Genomic DNA, 18,663 nt, shown 5'->3' on the forward strand with positions numbered 1-18,663 from the left:
TTTTTTTTTTTTTTTTTTTGAGACAGCGTCTCACTTTGTTGCCCTCAGTACCATAACATCACAGTTCACAGCAACCTCAAATTCTTGGGCTCAAGTGATTCTCTTACCTCAGCCTCTCAAGTAGCTGGGAATATAGGCACCTGCTATAACACCCGGCTATTTTTTTTTTTTTGAGACAGAGCCTCAAGCTATCCCCCTGGGTAGAGTGCTATGGGTTCACAGCTCACAGCAACCTCCAACTCCTGGGCTCAAGCGAGTCTCCTGCCTCAGGCTCCCAAGTAGCTGGGACCACAGGCGCCCACCACAACAGTTGCAGCCATCGTTATTTGGCGGGTCCGGGATGGATTCGAACCCGCCACCTTAGGTGTATGTGGCTGGCGCCCTAGCCACTTGAGCCACAGGCGCCGAGCCACACCCGGCTATTTTTATAGACAAGTTCTCACTCTTGCTCAGGCTGGTCTCAAACCTGTGGGCTCAGGTGATCCACCTGCCTTGGCTTCCCAAGTGCTGGGATTACAGGAGTGAGCCACCACACCTGGCCCTGAAATTTGAACAAATCTTTAATATTATTGTACAAATGTAAATGACTTAGCTTTAGTAAAGGTACCATTGTTATGTAAGATGTTAATATTAGAGAAAGCTGAGTAAGAGAAATATGGGAACTCCATATTCTTTTTTCTTATTTTGGCGGGGCTGGGTTTGAACCCACCTCCTCCAGCATGTGGGGCTGGCGCCTTACCCTTTTGAGCTACAAGCATTACCCAGAACTTCATATTCTTTTAGCAACTTTTCTTTTAGACTAAAATTTCAATTAAAAAAAAAGATTAGGGGAGAAGGGGAAGCAGGGGTGGAAGGATGTGAGTCCCTCTGCCTGTAGCCTGGCAATGACCTCTTCCCGGCTCTCTTCATTTTTTTAGGGTTCACGAATTGCAGTCCCTTAATGAGATGCTGAAGGTAGAGGCCCATGACTCAGAGATTTTGTGCCTGGAGTACTCTAAACCAGACACAGGTAAGGAGAATGCCCAGAATCTAGCCCAGCTTTTGGGGTGGGAGCAGGGGTCTTTAATCCTGCCAGTGTCACATCTATCTGGGCTCTTAGTTGTGGGGCTGATTATCCTTTGGATCTTTTGGTATCTTTGTAAGCTTAGAGGAGGACAGCTCCATCCTTGCTCCAAGGTTCTTTTGTGGCTTGGGAATATGGAGCTCAGTTCCCTCAGGGCTCTCTGTCAGATTCAGATAAGGACCTGTTCAGGGCATTCTGGGCTGATGGAGTTCTTCCAACCCCAGGTCTGAAGCTGCTAGCATCAGCAAGCCGGGACCGGCTGATCCACGTGCTAGATGCTGGGCGGGAATATAGCCTACAGCAGACTCTGGATGAGCACTCATCCTCCATCACTGCTGTCAAGTTTGCAGGTGAGGGCAGGGCGCCAGAGACACATCCTGCCATCTACCACCACCCCAACCCCCACTGCCACCTGCCTCCCACCTCCATGAGAAGGGTCTTCCAATTGTGGGGGAGTGGGAATGTTGGATAGCAGCTAGGAGGTCTGGCCCTGCCAGCTGAAGATAGGTAGAATGTAGACTCACAGGGTCTAGGGAACCCTGAGCCAATCAGGTTGGGCTGAGGATGAGAAGAAAAACTTGGATTTAAAGGGAAGCATTGATTTAATTGGTTGTCATAGCTCAATAGGGGAAAATAAGGAGGGAGGGCAGTGCCTGTAGCTCTGTGAGTAGGGCGCTGGCCACATACATTGGGGCTGGCAGGTTCAAACCCGGCCCAGGCCTGCTAAAACAACAATGACAGGCTCGGCACCTATGGCTCAAGTGGCTAAGGCACCAGCCACATACACCTAAGGTGGCGGGTTTGAATCCAGCCCAGGCCCGCCAAACAATAATGATGACTGCAACCAAAAAATAGCTGGGCGTTGTGGCGAGCGCCCGTGGTCCCAGCTACTTGGGAGGCTGAGGCAGGAGACTCACTTGAGCCCAGGGGTTGGAGGTTGCTGTGAGCTGTGATGCCACGGCACTCTACTCAGGGGGACAGCTTATAGGCTCTGTCTCAAAAAAAAAAACAATGACAACTGCAACACCAAAAAAAAAAAAAAAAAACGCTGGGCATTGTGGCGGGTGCCTATAATCCTAGCTATCTGGGAGGCTGAGGCAAGAAAATGGCTCAAGCCCAAGAGTTGGAGGTTGCTGTACTATGACACTATGGCACTCTACCCAGGACAAGAGCTTGAGACTCTGTCTAAAAAAAAAAAAAAAAAAATCAGAATATATGGAAGGAAGCAAAGGAAAGGCTGCCCTCATGTGCTGAGAACAATGGGGATAGCTAGGCCTGCCTTCTCTGTAGCCAGTGATGGGCAAGTCCGCATGATCAGCTGTGGAGCAGACAAGAGCATCTACTTCCGCACTGCACAGAAGGTAAGAGTTCTGGGCTTTCCTCAAAGGGGTAGGGCATGGGGTAGGGCTCTACCATTCCCCTGCCTGAGGTTATAAGTGGTAAAGGGAGGTGAAAGTTGGGGCCTGGTCAGGTGTATGGTTGTGGGTCTGCCTGTGTTCTCCACTTCTGCAGTCTGGTGATGGTGTACATTTTACACGGACACACCACGTGGTACGGAAGACGACCCTCTATGACATGGATGTGGAGCCCAGCTGGAAGTACACAGCCATCGGCTGCCAGGACCGAAATATTCGGTGGGCATCCTCTTCTCAGACTGACTACACTCCTTCAATGCCCTGGGGGTCAGCTCTTCTCAGCTGAGATCCCGCATCTATCTTTTTGTCCGGGACTTTTTACCCCCTTGAGCCTATAGAATGAGGACTGTGCCTTACCCAAGAGGTGGTAGCCTCTTTGGTGTTGAGGAGTAAGCTCCCAGAGAGACCAGGCTAGGAGTGAATGCTGGCACCCAGATGTGCTTCATCCTCACTGCTTTCTTGTGTGAATGAGAGTATGTTTCTTTATAGGATATTTAACATCAGCAGTGGGAAGCAGAAGAAGCTGTTTAAAGGGTCACAGGGTGAGGATGGCACGCTTATTAAGGTAAGGGCCCAATAAGGTGGGCACTGGGCCAGAGGCTGGGGGACAGAGTGGTGTTAGGTGGAGAGTGGCTGGCACTTCCTGTATTCCTCTAGCTGTGTGTCCCCCTTCTCAGGTGCAGACAGATCCCTCAGGAATCTACATTGCCACCAGCTGTTCTGACAAGAACCTCTCTATTTTTGACTTCTCTTCAGGCGAGTGTGTGGCCACCATGTTTGGCCACTCAGGTGAGTGTAACCCTAATACTCCTTGAACTTTACTCTTTCTTCTCTTGGTTGGGTGGGATGGTAGAGCTACCTTCTCCTACCATCTAGCTAACCCTTAGCCCCACTGCTGATGGGACCGACAGGACCTTGATTGGGAATTCAGGGTTGTTCATAGACCATATTCTTTGTTCTTCACAGAGATTGTCACTGGCATGAAATTTAGTAATGACTGCAAACATCTCATCTCTGTGTCAGGAGACAGGTGAGCAGAAGCCAGCTTCCTCGAGAAACAGATTCTTCCTCTGTGCCACAAACACGCTACCCTTCCCATTTCCTCATCTCAGTAATATCTCTGGGAAGTGAGGCTGTGGAGAACTGATGGTGCTGCCACCTCCGGAGTCCTACCCTTCCTCCCTAACTTAACTCTTGTGACTCTACCCCAGCTGCATATTTGTATGGCGCCTGAGCTCTGAGATGACCATCAGCATGAGGCAGCGTCTGGCTGAGCTCCGACAGCGTCAGCGAGGAGGCAAACCACAAGGACTATCTTCTCCCCAAAAGCCTTCTGGATCTAACCGGTAAGAACAGAACATGGGCAAGTGATGAGTGAGTGTCCAGATGGCTTGCAGTGATCTCACTGCTCCTCCTCTGTGCTCTGGACTTGCCGTTCAGCAACCCTCTATCTCCCAAGTCCTTACTGCTTTCACAGATCCATGATGGTGGTCTCTTCCCCCATTGAGTCTGCTCTCCCCATGACCTTCTTTGTCTTGGATTAAGGCACCAGGCCCCGTTAGTGCAATCTCCTGGACTGGCTCTCTCATCAGACAGTGACAAGGAGGGAGAAGATGAGGGTACTGAAGAAGAAGAACTTCCAGCTCTGCCTGTCCTTTCCAAGAATACCAAGAAAGAACCAGGTCTGTTGTAGTTGGGTTTGGGGCCAGTTGGTGTAATGGCTAGATATGACGTTTCTGGAACTATGGGATGAGCTGAGGAAACTGGGATATCATAGTAGCGACACAGGGTGTGAGCTAATGTGGGTCCAGGGATTCATAGTGGGTAGTCAGGAGACATTCCTTCTGACTGCCTGTTTCTGTCTAGCCTTGGTCCCCAATCCAGCCCTGCCCCGAAGCCTGTCCCATTGGGAGATGAGTCGGGTGAGTTGCCATTATTAAAATGGTATCCTTCCAAGGTTACAAGAGGTGAAGAGAGGTGAAAGCAGGACTTTCGGGGCCTAGTAAGGGATTGGAGCATGGAGTCTGCCTATATGCTCCCCTCTTGTGTTCAAGGAAGGCTTTGTGGGGGGGAATTCAAGCAGCTGGGCTGGTTCCTGGTTAGGGAAGAAGAAAGCCCAGGTGTTTCCTTCCTGTGGACCAGATGAGGTGGATAGGTCCACAAGGGTTAGTCATTACTAGGGGAAGTGCTGTACTTGACCAGTTGCCTGGAGCTTGGGAGGAGATATCATCAAAAAATAGCTTGAGGTGGGGAACAGAGAAAGGACTGATCCAAAGGTTAGTATTAAATTGCAGAATAATCAACAGTCCAAAGAGCAGAACTCTAGAGATAGAGCACTTTTAGGAGGTAAGCTCAGAAGACTAATAACTAAGTGACTATTTCAGGGTGACCAGAAGGGAAAGGCTTTCAGAGCAAGCATCAGAGCATCCCAGCCCTCACTGTCCTGTGATGAGCTTTCAAGCATCAGCGCATTCCATCATTGGTGACAGTTTCACAGTGATGGGGGGTGGTATCCCTGGTATATTCTGACCAGTCAAGGGGTCTCAAACCCCAGTTATAGGTTTGTCTTTGGTGCTATGAAGGGACTTTGGGGCCCTGTTGGGGCTGTCCTCAGAATAGGGGACTTTGAGAGACTCCTGGCTCTGAGGTGTCCATGACACTAGGTAAAGGCTAAGACTAGAGGGTTCTTTAGGAGAGAATGGTGAGTACAGGTAAAAGTACGAACTCTAGAGCCAGACTAACAAGCCACTTACCCCCTGTGGGACTTGGACTAGTTACTCAAGCTCTATGTGCTTCAATTTCTTCATCTATAAAAATAGGGATAAAAGTAGTATCTACTTCAAAATGTTGTTGTGGGGATGAAATGAATACATGTAAAGTACTTGGCACACAGTAAGGGATATATGAGTGTTTGGTGATAATATTACATGATTGTTATTGTTACCTTCTCCCTTCCCCGCTTTACCAGGCACAGGAGACAATGGAGTTCCTGGACCAAGCTCCTGCTGCCAACCCAGGACCCAGAAGAAGGGGGCGCTGGGTTCAGCCAGGCGTGGAGCTAAGTGTTCGTTCCATGCTGGATCTGCGGCAGCTGGAGACTCTGGCTCCAAGCCCACGGGGGACCAGCCAGGACTCATTGACCATGACCCCATCTGGTGCTAGGAAACATGGTCACCAGGCCCCTGAGACTTCACATGCTAGCCAGGTGAGCCAGCTTTCTCCCAGCTCTCTAGAGAGCTCCAAGGAGCTTTAGCCTGCCTTGTGCCAACATTTGAGGCTTGAATACTGATCCAGCTATGCTTGCTCTGCCCCTGTAGCATGTGGATAACCTGAACTATAAGGTTAGGATGTGCTAAGCTGCGTGCTATGGTGTTAAGGGGTAGAAGTGAGTTGGGTAGCCTTTGCCCTAGGCTGGGTTTCTTGGAGGATTCTTGGTATTAAGGTTAGCTGGAGGTTGGCAGCCAAGAATACTTACGTAGTTCTTCTAGAAGCTTACGTCATCAGTTGGATCCAGCCTGGCTTCTTGGTATCTGGCCTCTGAGCTGGCTTCTTCAGCTTTCCCCAGAATTGGTGCACACTAAATCCTTGCCTACCTCCACCTCTTCTCCAAGGCCTACTTCTCATATCAGTAGCCCTAGTAATACTCGTTTGTGTATTCCCAGGATGGAATGCCCCCTCGGCCTCAAACTTCCCAACCCTGTTCCTGCCCCCACATTATCCAGTTGTTGTCACAAGAGGAAGGGATCTTTGCCCAAGATCTGGAACCTGCACCCATTGAAGATGGTATTGTCTACCCAGAGCCAAATGACAGCCCCACCATGGATACCAGGCAAGGGTCCTGCCCTAGCCAGACTCATGGGGCTAGGCAGCCCCCAGTTTTCCCTTCCCTCTGTGTTGTAGTTGGGAGGATTGGTTACTAGGCTACTCAGGGCTCACCTGACACCTCACTGCTGCCTCATCCTGAGTCCAGCTCATAGGCAGGAGTCCAGTGGGGTTGCTGCTCACCTCTCTGCTCACTGCCTGTCTTTCCTCTGCTGGCCTTCTTGGCAGTGAGTTCCAGGTACAGGCTCCAGCCCGAGGAACCCTGGGAAGAGCGTACTCAGCCAGCAGCAGGGCCTCCGAAAAGCACAGCCCTGACAGTGCCTGCTCTGTGGATTACAGCAGCAGCTGTCTTTCCAGTCCTGAGCACCCCAATGAAGGTGAGGCTATAGACCCAAGAGAGGGGTCAGTACACTGAGGTGGGGGTGGAGACTCAGGGGACAGATGAGTGCAGCATGATGCCTCTTTCCCTGCCCTCACATCCAGACTCTGAGAGCACAGAGCCCTTGAGTGTGGATGGCATCTCCTCAGACCTCGAAGAGCCGGCTGAGGGTGATGAAGAAGAGGAAGAAGAAGAGGAGGGAGGCACTGGCCCCTATGGGCTTCAGGAAGGCAGCCCCCATACTCCGGATCAGGAGCAGTTTCTAAAACAGCACTTTGAGACTCTGGCCAATGGAGCTGCTCCAGGTGTGGTCAGAGGGCCAGCATTTGGTCAATGCAACCTTCCCTGTTTGCCTCTTTGTCTACCTGAGAGGAATGATCCAAGGGCAGGAAATGCCTGGGGGTTTCCTTCTTAGGGAGTCAGAATCTGTGGCAAGGGCTTGATATCTACCTCAATTCATAACTTCTGACCTTGGCAGGGGGCCCAGTCCGGGTACCAGAGAGGACAGAATCTCAGAGTATTTCTGCACGATTCCTGTTGCAAGTACAGACTCCCCCACTCAGGTACAGAGACCTCTCCCCAGAGCAGCTCTGGCTCTCCTGACCTCCCAGTGCTCCTACCTGGGGCAGCACACAGCCCTCCCCCCCTGAAGTTCTATCTTTTCTTACCCAAGGATATTTTGCACTCCTGGTTTGGGGACAACTGGCTTTGCCCCAGTTGTCTGGCTTTGTGCCTGTTCTCTCGTAATTCTTCTCTGGTGGAGCTTTTTACCATTTAGGCAGGAGGGCTGATTGAGCCTTCTCTGGGCCTTCTTCCACATTTCTTCCCTGTAGGGAACCATCCCCATCCTCTTCAAGCCTAGCATTGATGTCAAGACCAGTCCAGGTGCCACAGGCATGTGGTGAGCAACTGAGAGGCAATGGTGCCAGTCCCCCAGGAGCACCCCCAGAGGCAGAACCCTCCTCTGGCAGCTCCAGCCCTCAGAAGGCAGCCCCTGTGCTATTGCCTCGACGCCGTCTAAACCCTGACAGAAGCTGTGCTCCCAAGAAAGTGGCCACAGCCAGCCCCTTAGCTGGACTCCAGAAAGCTCAGTCTGTGCACAGTCTGGAGCCACAGGGTGAGAAGCCTGGTGGGTTGAGTTCCTGGGTGTGAGGGTATGGAACATGTGTGCATGCTGGAGAAAGGAGGGCCTGATGCAGCCTTGATATGTCACTATGCTTGCTACTAGGTGTCCCTTAGTGGGCATGTTGGAGGGAGGGAATAGCAACTCCTAGGGATTGGGTTTTAGTACCTGGGATGCCTTCCTCACCATGTGACCTGCAAATGTATCTTGTCTCTTATGCAGATGTGGCCCCTTTACCAGGTCCATTGCTCTCACAGGAGATGGAGGCTCAGGATGGTCTGGGCACCCTGCCCCAGGCTGATGGCCGTTCATCTCAGCCCCACTCCTACCAGAACCCCACTACCAGTTCCATGGCCAAGATATCCCGCAGTATTTCCATTGGAGAGAACCTAGGCCTGGTTGCTGAACCTCAACCTCCTGCCCCCATCCGAGTCTCACCACTTGGCAAGCTGGCCCTGCCCAGCCGGGCTCACCTGATTCTGGACATCCCCAAACCATTGCCTGACCGTCCTACCCTGGCTACATTCTCACCTGTAACAAAGGGCCGGCCCCTTGGTGAGGCAGAGCAGCCTGGCTTCCCAGTAGGCCTAAGAAAGACCCACAGTACATCTGAGAGACAGCTATATTTGGGCGAGGGTACCACTTCCAGGCCTAGGTCAGAGTGCCAGGCTCTTCCTGGGCCCAACAGCCCCTGTGCCCAGCACCTGCCAATCAGCAGCCTCCTCCGAGGCCCTGAGAACTTGCAGCCCCCACCCCCTGAGAAGACTCCCAACCCCATGGAATGCACCACTCCAGGGGCAGTCCTGAGCCAGAACTCAGGTGTGCACAGCTTCCTAGCTTTCACTTCCTGCCCCATCTTTTCTCTCTTGTCTCTGTTGGCCACTCTCTGGCTCCATCCCATTTCTATGTGTCCGGCCTCTGGCGTTTTTCGTCCTGTCTGCTCCTGTCTGGGTCCATAAGTCACACCCCTGATGGTGAGACACTCCTGCCAACCTTCATGATTTCCTTATGACCCGCTTACCCATTAAGTGCCTTCTGGACCCTGGGACTGGCCCTCTCCTTTGGACCTGTCTGTGTGGTGTTAGGGAGGGTGTTGGAAGGGAAGGAGGCAAGAGGAAGGGATGAGGGGTAAGTCAGGAGTCCAGTTGCTGAGGGCTAGGCTTTTCCTGCTCTGAGTGCTCATGGGTGGGAAGACCTGAAAGTCCAGCTGGTTGAGTCACACTGAGCCATATCTATCCCTTTCAGAACTGGCAGTGAACCTGGAGCAGTGTGAACAACTTGTGGCAGAGCTCCGCAGCAGTGTGCGCCAGGCTGTAAGGCTCTACCACTTGGTGAGTGTTGGGCAGCTACTGACCAGAAGATGGAATATGTCAGTAGTGCTAGGGGCTTCATATAGCTGAGTTGCAGAGCACTAATGATCAAGGCTCTTCCATTGACAGGGTGAAATCCTGGGCATAGTATTTGAGGGAGCAGGTGAGGCCAGGCCAGCCTCTTGAACCAGGCACTTTTGGTCATTTCTGGTTAAGAGCTGGAGACTTCCCTCAGGAAGATGGGGTATAGATAGGCTATATGTCCTAGTTTGCTCAGGACAATCCCAGTTGGTGCCTGTTGTCCCAACCTAATTGTTAATTGTATCCTTTTTCATATCCAAAAATCATTTGGCCATCTTAGGTTAGACCTAGGGACGGTCCAGTAGGGCCTAAGCTTTGAAAAAAAGTAGAGTGTTGGGTGGCACCTGTGGCTCAGTGAGTAGGGCGCTGGCCCCATATACTGAGGGTGGCGGGTTTGAACCCAGCCCTGGCAAGACTGCAACAAAAAAATAGCTGGGCGTTGTGGCAGGCACCTGTTAGTCCCAGCTACTTGGGAGTCTGAGGCAAGAGAATCTCCTAAGCCCAAGAGCTGGAAGTTGCTTTGAGCTGTGACGCCATGGCACTCTACCGAGGGCAACAAAATGAGACTGTGTCAAAAAAAAAAAAAGAGTGTGCATGAGCAATAAGGAGTTGCTATCAAGGGTGTCCAACCTGTGGCCCGTGGGCCATATGCAGATTATTTGAGGACTTTTTTACTTAGCTGAGCATTAGATATCACAAAAATTATGCATGGACCTTTTCTTTTGCTCATAAGCTTTTTGTTAGTGCTTGTGTATTTAATATGTGGCCCAAGGGAATGGCAGAAAAGTAAAAAAGGTTGGGGCTCAGTGCCCATAGCTCAGTGAGTAGTGCACTGGCCACATTCACTGAGGTTAGCAGGTTTGAGCCTGCCCGGCCTGCTAAACAACAATGACAACTGCAACCAAAAAGTAGCCGGGCATTGTGGCAGGTGCCTATAGTCCCAGCTACTTGGGAGGCTGAGGCAAGAGGATCGCTTAAGCCTAAGAGTTTGAGGTTGCTGTGAACTGTGACATCATGGCACTCTACTAAGGGTGACATAGTGAGACTCTGTCTCAAGAAAAAAAAAAAAAAGAAAAAAAGGTTGGATACGGTCCATAATCTGATGGGATCCTCCTTTGAGGTCACTCCCAGAGTCTGCCTACCTCCCATACCCCCTGGTCATACTTCCTGATCTTAGAGTGAGGATCTCCTAGCCAGTCCCTTCTGCAGCAGGCTAGATCCAGGTGGGGCCCCTCTACTATACCTCCAACTCACTTCCTGGGGTCCTGTTGCAGGTGGCCAGCTACAAGACACCTTCAGTGGAACAAAGTCGGATCACTCAGCTCCTCAGAGACACCTTCTCTTCAGTAAAGCAAGAGCTAGAGGCCCTGGCTGGTGCAGTGCTATCCAGCCCAGGCGGGAGCCCTGGGTCTGTGGGAGCTGAGCAAACACAGGCCCTGCTAGAGCAATACTCAGAGCTGTTGCTTCAAGCCGTGGAGCGGCGCATGGAACGCAGACTCTGAATTCCAGAAGCCTATCCCAAGTGAATGTTCCCCGCATTCCAAACTGTAGTCCCTCCTCCACTCACCAAAACCTCGAGGACACTTGGAGTGGAAAGCAGGGATCAGTGCTCAGAGGAGAAGCCGTTTCCCAGCTGCTCCTCATGGGGCTCCTGTATTTATTAATTTATTTCCCTGACTGTTGCCTCACTTCCTTGGAACTCCTGCCTCCACAGCCCCTCCAGTGGCAGGGACAGGTCTTGGGTCTTCATCATCTTGGTGCTGTGAGGGGTAGGAGGGCAGCCTGCCCCATCTGCGGGGAACTGGGAAGGGCTGGCCCTCTCTTCTTAGAAGCCATTTGAAATTACTGCAGGGATCAGCTCCCTGGGGTGGAGCTTACACAGGGTACTCTATGGGGTAGAGGTGAGAGGTGATGTGGTATTTAGTGCCCTTCAGCGAACTATAGCCTTCACCTCTGTCTCCACTTCCCTCCCACACCAGCTGCACTCCTCTGGCTGCCAGAGCAGGGATTGTTTTCACTAATTCCTGACAGGTCAGAAAGGTAGAGTTGTCTGGTCCTCCAGAGGACCCCCAGCCATTGAGAGACTTGAGTTGACTTTAGGACCTGAGCCCCCACATTCCACTCCCATTCTCCCTCCAAGAGGGCCCTAGCATTTTCTCTATTCCTGTGCCTCCCCTTTCTCTTCTGTCTAGAACTTGTGGAGCCAGCCATGGGACATTGCTGCGGGACAGTAAAGCCCTCTGCTGGGCAGACATGAAGCTCTGGCCTCCTTTCCTCAGTCCCTTACCATCCCATGTCCTCCAACCCTGGACCTCAGCAGGCTGCTAGAGTGCAGAGGCCACCTCCCTGAATCCTGAGTGAGGCGCAGTCTCTGTTGGAATTTCCCTCATGGTTTACAGGGCAGCAGCCCACATTCTGAGGACACTGGCCACAGAGGAACTCATACAGCACACACACACACTTGACTGTTCATTGCTAGAGTACTTGGCTCCCTGATATGTGCCTGGTTTCCTCTCAGGTCCTGCCCCAGCTTCATCCTTGCTTATATGGAGCACCAAATCCAAATTCTGGATTCTTGGTGTCCACAGCCTAGTGATAATGAGATGGTCCATAGGACACCTGGTTTGGATAGAAGGAGCTGCCTCAGAGGCAGTGCTGGGCAGCCAAAGTTGTGCTGGATACTGGAGGTTAAGGGGAAGAGGTACAGGGTCCAAGAGAGACACTGGAATAGTGGTAGGTGGGACAGGTAAGTGGCAAAGGTAAGGGGTTAGAATCAGAAGGGGTGGTTGTTAGGGGTAAGGGAAGGAGATAGGACACAGTAGGCAGGTAGGATAGTACCAAGTAGCAGGGAAGTTGAAGGTTTGGGGTGAATGTGTCTCTGGGCCCTGCTGCACTGCTCTGTACCAGGTAAGTCAGGGTAGCTTGACAACACAGCTTCAGGCCACAAAAGCCCCGTCACCCATGCTCCTGGCTTTGTAGGCGGAGGTTCCTAAGAAATGGCTTCTTAAGGATGCCCAGCTCCGTTGCTTTAGCCTGAGTGCACTTGAGCAGCTCAGAACCTGGCTTACCTACTCTGCTTTTACCACCTGCATGGCCCAAAGAACCTGGGCAATTGGAGGTGGACCGCTAGCGGGCCTGCCACTTCCTGTGGGGTGAATCTGTTTGCCTTTCGCCTCCAACTCCGCACACTAGCCACACCCTGCCGCTGGTAGAGCTCAGCTGGTCGCTCTAGGCTAGGTCCTTCACCACGTGGGAACGACCTACCCTCTGGCTAAGGTCCGTGAGAAGATGGCCGCCCCTTCTCTGCTCGGTGTCTCATTTTCCCTCGGCAGCGTCCCACCCCACCCGACCCCCGTCCGTCCCTTTCTGCATGTCTGAGGCCACCGCCGCCCCCGTCCCGATTTGCCCCACCAGCCCGTTTTGAAAACCCCTTATTTATAACTTTTATACTTTGTCCAGGCCGTGGCGCTTCCCTCTTCCCCGGCTGCACGGGGCGGGAGCAGTTTTTAACGTCCGTTTGTACTGATGTATATGAACTTGTCAATAAATACAATCATTTGTTAACTCTGGGATGAAGTTAAAGACTGCCGAGACGGCAAACCGCGATCGCGCTAGGGGCGGGGCCGGGCGGGCCGTGGGGGCGGGGTCCCGGGCCGGGCGGGGCCGCGTCATGGCGGAGGCTGCTTTGGACGCCGTGCGGAGGGAGTTACGAGAATTCCCGGCAGCGGCAAGGGGTGAGTGTGTGCCCTCGGAGGCCGCAGCGTCCTGGCGTGGACCGCGCGGCGACCTTCAGACGCGGGAGGAACCCTGGGTGCTTCTGACACTGGGGGCGCGGGGCCTCGTGCGTAGGACTGGTTGATGGCCCCGCTCAGGTCTCTGTTCCGTCGCAGCCGGGTGCCTCAGCCCAGTGGGTCAGTCCTCTGCTGCCCTCTGCTGTTTTGCGCACCCTCGTGTGCTTCCTGGGATGACTCGCCACATCGTTCCTAAGACCCAGGGCATTATTTTTTTTAATTTCAAATTAATACGAGGGTACAGATTTTTGCTCGACTGTGGTCATGGTGATGTCCTGTGTTTCCCACAGTCTGAGCTGTTTGCTGTTGCCTTCCCGGTATTAAACTCTTTTTCTGGCCGGGGCTGGGTTTGAACCCGCCACCTCGGGTATATGGGGCCGGCGCCCTACTCCTTTGAGCCACAGGCGCCGCCCCTAAGCTCTTATTAACATTAAATACACACCGGTGGTGTTTGGATCCCCTCCCTCTTGTAAGATTGTAGGCTGTCCAGATGATCCCTGGCTTTTCTCTTGCTTTATTCTTTTTCTTTCTTCCTCACTCCCTTCCGCTTTTTCTTTTTTTATGTTTTCAAATGATTTCTTGCCACTGAACAACAACACAGGCACACGTGTATGTAATGGGTATATACCGTGGCCACCAGACATGGTGGTTGTCTATAATCATGGAGGCTGAGGCGGGAGGATGGCTTGAACCTGGAGTTTGATTTTGCAGTGAGCTATGATCATACCCCTGCAGTCTGGATTCTGCAACAGCGCCAAGACCCTGTCAGAAAAAAAAAAGTAGGTGGGTGGGGGACAGTGGCTTAAGTTTGTAATCTTGCACCCTGAGAGGCCCAGGTGGGTGGATTGCTTGAGGTCAGGAGTTCCAGTCCTGCCTGAGCAGGAGTGAGATCCCTGTCTCTAAAAATAGCTGGATGCTGTGGTGGACACCTGTAGTCCCAGCTACTCAGGAGATTGAGGCAAGAGGATCTCTTGATTGAGGCTCCTGTGAGCTGTGACACCATGGTACTACACAGGGTCACAAAGTGAGTCTCTGTCTCAATAATAATAATAATATACCATGGAAGAAAAGTAATAATAATATACAGTGGGGCGGTGCCTGTGGCTCAGTGGGTAGGGCGCCGGCCCCATATACCGAGGGTGGAGGGTTCAAACCCAGCCCCGGCCAAACTGCAACAAAAAAATAGCCGGGTGTTGTGGCAGGTGCCTGTAGTCCCAGCTACTTGGGAGGCTGAGGCAAGAGAATTGCCTAAGCCCAGGAGTTGGAGGTTACTGTGAGTTGTGTGACGCCATGGCACTCTACCGAGGGTGATAAAGTGAGACTATGTCTCTACCAAAAAAAAAATAATAATAATACTATACGGTGCATATGTAATATAAATAAGCTTTTCTCACATCCCTGGTGTTCATCCTTCCAGAAAGATACTGTTTATGTGACTCTATACCCCTCTTTTTATATATGGGTGGTAGCCTCCTAAACACACTTCTGCACTGTATCTTGGAGGTCATTACATACACATCTACCTCAGGCTTTTTCACACTTGGATACTAGCGCTATAATTTACTTAGTCTGTTATTGTCAGACAGTTATTTTTAACCTGATCTTTTCAGTAATGCTGCAACAAATACTTTGTTCATTTTCAAGTATTTATTTATTTATTTATTTGAGACAGAGTCTCATTATGTTGCCCTCGGTAGAGTGCTGTGGTATCACAGCTCACAGCAACCTCAAACTCTTAGGCTTAAGTGATTCTCTTGCCTCAGCCTCACAAGTAGCTGGGACTACAGCCGCATGCCACAATGCCCATCTATTTTTTGTTTGTTTTTTGTTGCAGTCGTCATTGTTGTTTAGCTGGCCCAGGCTAGTTTCGAACCTGCCAGCCTGCGTGTATGTAGACGGCACCCTACCCACTGAGCTAAGTATGGGCTACACCCTAACAAATAATTATTAAACACCTCTATGTGGGGCCCAGCGAGGTGGCTCACACCTGTAATCCCAGCTCTTAGAATGCCCAGGCAGGTGGATTGCCTGAGTTCACAGGTTTCAGACCAGTCTGAGCCAGAGCGAGACCCCATCTCGTAGCCAGGCATTGCGATAGGTGCCTGTAGTCCCAGCTGCTAGGGAGGCTGAGGCAAGAGAATTGCTTAAGCCCAGGAGTTTGAGGTTGCTGTGAGCTATGATGCCATGACACTCTACCAAGGGTGACAAAGTGATACTATCTCAAAAAAAAAAAAAAGCACTTCTATGTATCAAATTCTGTTCAGTGTGTTTGGGATACATCACTGAACAAAATAAGTCTCTGCTCTCATAGGGCTTACTTACATTCTAAGTGAGGAGGTGGACAATACACTGAATGAGTCAATTATGTAGTAGAAGAAGTAGGTTAGAAGATAAGAGTAGGGTCTGAAAAGCCCTAGATGGGAGTGTGTCTGGTATGTTTCAGGAACAGTGAAAAAGCCAGTGTGCAGGAACATTGTGTACATATGTGTGAATGTTTTTTTTTTTTTTGAGACAGATTGTTTTTTCTTTTGAGACAGAGTCATACTATGTTGCCCTTGGTAGAGTGCTATGGTGTCACAGCTCACAGCAACCTCCAACTCTTGGGTTTACGCGATTCTCTTGCCTCAGTCTCCCAAGTAGCTGAGACTACAGGCGCCCGCCACAATGCCTGGCTATTTTTCTGTTTTGGGTTTTTTTTTTTTTTTTTTTTTTTTGCAGTTTTTGGCTGGAGCCGGGCTTGAACCCACCACCTCCGGTATATGGGGCCAGCACCCTACTCCTTTGAGACACAGGCACCACTTTGCCCAGCTATTTTTTTGTTGTAGTTATCATTAGCAGGCCTAGGCTGGCCCGCCAGCTGCAGTGTATGTGGCCAGTGCCCTAACTAGTCATTAAGACAGATTCTTACTTTGTTGCCCTCAACGGAGGGCTGTACTATCATAGCTCACGGCAGCCTCAAATTCTTGGGCTCAAGAGATCCTTTTCAAGTGTGGGGGGTGGGGGGGTTGGCGCCTGTGGCTCAGTGGGTAGGGTGCTGAGGGTGGTGAGTTCAAACCCGGCCTCGGCCGAACTGCAGCAAAAAAATAGCCAGGCATTGTGGCAGGTGTCAGTAGTCCCAGCTATTTGGGAGGCTGAGGCAAGAGAATTGCCTAACGCCAGAAGCTGGAGGTTGCTATGAGCTATGTGATACACTCTACCAAGGGTGATAAAGTGAGACTCTGTCTCTACAAAAAAAAAGAGAGAGAGAGTAGCTGGGACTAGAGGCGCCCAGTACAACATCCAGCTACTTTTAGCGATGGGGGTCTCACTCCTGTGCAGTCTGGTCTTGAACTCCTGAGTTCAAAGCAATCCACCTGCCTCAGCCTCCCACAGTACTAGGATTACAAGTGGTGAATATATTTAATTAATTAATTAATTTTTGTTTTGGAGGCAGAGTTTCATGCTGTTGCTCCAGGCTGAGTGCTGTGGTGTTAGTCTACCTCACAGCAACCTCAAACTCTTAGGCTTAAGCATTCTTCCTGCCTCAGCCTCCCAAGTGTCTGGAAATACAGGTGCCCACCACAACACCTGAATAACTTTTTCTATTTTTAGTAGAGACTGGGGTGTCACTATTGCTCGGGGTGGTCTCAAACTCTGGAGCGCGAGCATTCCTTCCATTTTGGCCTCCCAAGAGTGCTAGGATTCACAGGCGTGAGCCACTGTGCCCAGCCATATGTATGAATATTTTTGTTGGTTAAAGTCTTAGCAGAATTGTTGGGTCAAAGGAATTGTTTGGATCCCTTTTGAAATTTTCTCATTTTGAAGCCCTGAGAGAAGAAGCTATTTTCTTTTTCTTTTTGAATCAGAGTCTCACTTTATCACCCTCGGTAGAGTGCTGTGGCATCACAGCTCACAGCGATCTCCAACTCCTGGGCTTAAGCAATTCTCTTGCCTTAGCCTCCTGAGTAACTGGGACCATAGGCACCTGCCTATTTTTTGTTGGAGTTTGGCCGGGGCCGGGTTCAAACCCACCACCCTCAGTATATGGGGCCAGTGCCCTACTCACTGAGCCACAGGCACCACCCTGAAAAGAAGCCATTTTCAAAAGGGAATGGTGAGCAGGTGAGCAAGTAAGATGGAAATATTTAATTACAGAAAATCCAAAGGGTAAAAAATGTTTCCAGGTATTTTCAGAATCTCAGCACAAGGAGATGTACTAAGCCCCAGATCACCTTCTCCACAGGTGACTACTTTTTAAGTTTTATTTAAAATAAATTTTTTTAGAGACAGGATGTCAAGTATGTGTGTCAGCTCTTTCCTAGGCCCACCAGGGTTTTCCCCCTCGCTTTCAATTTCTGAATTAAAGACATTCACTTTCCAACTGATTGCAAGGCAAAGATGACTGGTGACTTGGCTCCGTGATAGAAGGAACATGACCTCAGGTCAAAGCCGGTGCCAGAGCCATTTGGAACAAGATGTAGAATCCAGCTTATTGCTTGCAGCTCAAACAGTGGGAGCCAGCCACATACACTGGACCTGGCGGGTTCGAATGCAGCCCAGGCCTGCCAAACAACAAAGACAACTACAACCAAAAAATAGCTGGGTGTTGTGGTGAGCGCCTGTAGTCCCAGCTACTTGGGAGGCTGAGGCAAGAGAATCGCTTAAGCCCAAGAGTTTGAGATCGCAGTGAACTGTGATGCCATGGCACTCCACCCAGGGCGACAGCTTGAGACTCTGTCTCAAAAAAAAAAAAAAAAATGTAGAATCCACTAACAGGGGCCAAGGCAGCTAGATGTCAAGAACAGAAGTAACAAAGAGAAACCCTATAAAAACCAGCAGAAAGACATTCCAGTCTGAGCAGCAGGAGCGAAGTGTGGCACCTCCTGAATAGAGTATGTATGGAAGGGACAGATAGAAGACAGGAGGAAATTAGACTGGAAAAGTAGATTAGTCTTGATCATGGGTGCCAAGGCAGCCTGTGCTCTGTTAAGGATAAGCCATCAAAGAAGTTGTTACTAGGGCGTGACAAGATGAGACTGTATTTTCAGAAGATGACTGGGGCCAGGATAATAGAAGCTTTGAGAAGAATTAAATCAGAGAAACTAGTTCACTGCAGCAACAATCCAGCAAGAATGCTGGAGATTTTGATTCAACCATTAACCAAATATTTCCTGAGCACCTATGTGCTAGATAGTATTCTAGGTCCTAGGGATGCATCAGACAAGCTTCTCTGCCTTCATGGAGTGAGCTTATATTCCAGTGAGGGAGATAGGACAATAAACAATTTAAATAGGTAGCACATAGATGTTGATAAATGCTAAGGAGAAAAATAAGAAAGGGGTATACAGATTGTTGGGGGGCAGGTTACAATGTCTATCTATGTATCTGTCTACTTTGAGACAGAGTCTCACTCAGTTGCTGTAGTGAGTGCTCTACAGTGCTGTGACATCATAGCTCACAGCAACCTAAAACTCTTGGGCTCAAGAGATCCTTTTGCCTCACCTTCTCCCGTAGCTGGGACTATAGGTGCCTGCCACAATGCCCTACTATTTTTTAGAGACAGGGTCTCACTCTTGCTCAAGCTGGTCTTGAACTCCTGAGCTCAAGTGATCTACCTGCCTCGGCCTCCCAGAGTGCTGGAATTATAGGTATGAGCCATCACTCCTGGCCTCATGTTACAGTTTTTTTTTTTTTTTTTTT

General features: G+C 50.5%; 2 protein-coding genes across 4 annotated transcripts in view; both read left to right on the forward strand.

Annotated features, from left to right (window-relative positions):
- The window catches only part of MAPKBP1 (mitogen-activated protein kinase binding protein 1), a 73,757-nt gene extending 61,028 nt beyond the window's left edge, over nucleotides 1–12,729 (forward strand). For both annotated transcript variants that reach the window (XM_023514313.1, XM_023514314.1), the window contains 19 exons: nucleotides 918–1,009; nucleotides 1,288–1,413; nucleotides 2,354–2,424; nucleotides 2,576–2,697; nucleotides 2,968–3,043; nucleotides 3,156–3,267; nucleotides 3,445–3,508; nucleotides 3,690–3,824; nucleotides 4,024–4,160; nucleotides 4,345–4,400; nucleotides 5,447–5,683; nucleotides 6,141–6,307; nucleotides 6,529–6,677; nucleotides 6,784–6,984; nucleotides 7,158–7,242; nucleotides 7,513–7,796; nucleotides 8,025–8,621; nucleotides 9,048–9,133; nucleotides 10,468–12,729. In XM_023514313.1, coding sequence (XP_023370081.1) covers nucleotides 918–1,009; nucleotides 1,288–1,413; nucleotides 2,354–2,424; nucleotides 2,576–2,697; nucleotides 2,968–3,043; nucleotides 3,156–3,267; nucleotides 3,445–3,508; nucleotides 3,690–3,824; nucleotides 4,024–4,160; nucleotides 4,345–4,400; nucleotides 5,447–5,683; nucleotides 6,141–6,307; nucleotides 6,529–6,677; nucleotides 6,784–6,984; nucleotides 7,158–7,242; nucleotides 7,513–7,796; nucleotides 8,025–8,621; nucleotides 9,048–9,133; nucleotides 10,468–10,695 — 3,025 coding nt within the window. In that variant the 3' untranslated portion in view covers nucleotides 10,696–12,729. The remainder of the gene's footprint in view (nucleotides 1–917; nucleotides 1,010–1,287; nucleotides 1,414–2,353; nucleotides 2,425–2,575; nucleotides 2,698–2,967; nucleotides 3,044–3,155; nucleotides 3,268–3,444; nucleotides 3,509–3,689; nucleotides 3,825–4,023; nucleotides 4,161–4,344; nucleotides 4,401–5,446; nucleotides 5,684–6,140; nucleotides 6,308–6,528; nucleotides 6,678–6,783; nucleotides 6,985–7,157; nucleotides 7,243–7,512; nucleotides 7,797–8,024; nucleotides 8,622–9,047; nucleotides 9,134–10,467) is intronic.
- Nucleotides 12,730–12,838: 109 nt separating this feature from the next.
- LOC100962881 (jmjC domain-containing protein 7) overlaps nucleotides 12,839–18,663 on the forward strand; it is a 21,351-nt gene continuing 15,526 nt past the window's right edge. For both annotated transcript variants that reach the window (XM_023514315.1, XM_012806373.2), the window contains exon 1: nucleotides 12,839–12,927. In XM_023514315.1, coding sequence (XP_023370083.1) covers nucleotides 12,864–12,927 — 64 coding nt within the window. In that variant the 5' untranslated portion in view covers nucleotides 12,839–12,863. The remainder of the gene's footprint in view (nucleotides 12,928–18,663) is intronic.

This window comes from Otolemur garnettii, unplaced genomic scaffold (assembly GCF_000181295.1).
Source record: "Otolemur garnettii isolate 467f Iridium unplaced genomic scaffold, OtoGar3 scaffold00050, whole genome shotgun sequence".
NCBI lineage: Eukaryota > Metazoa > Chordata > Mammalia > Primates > Galagidae > Otolemur > Otolemur garnettii.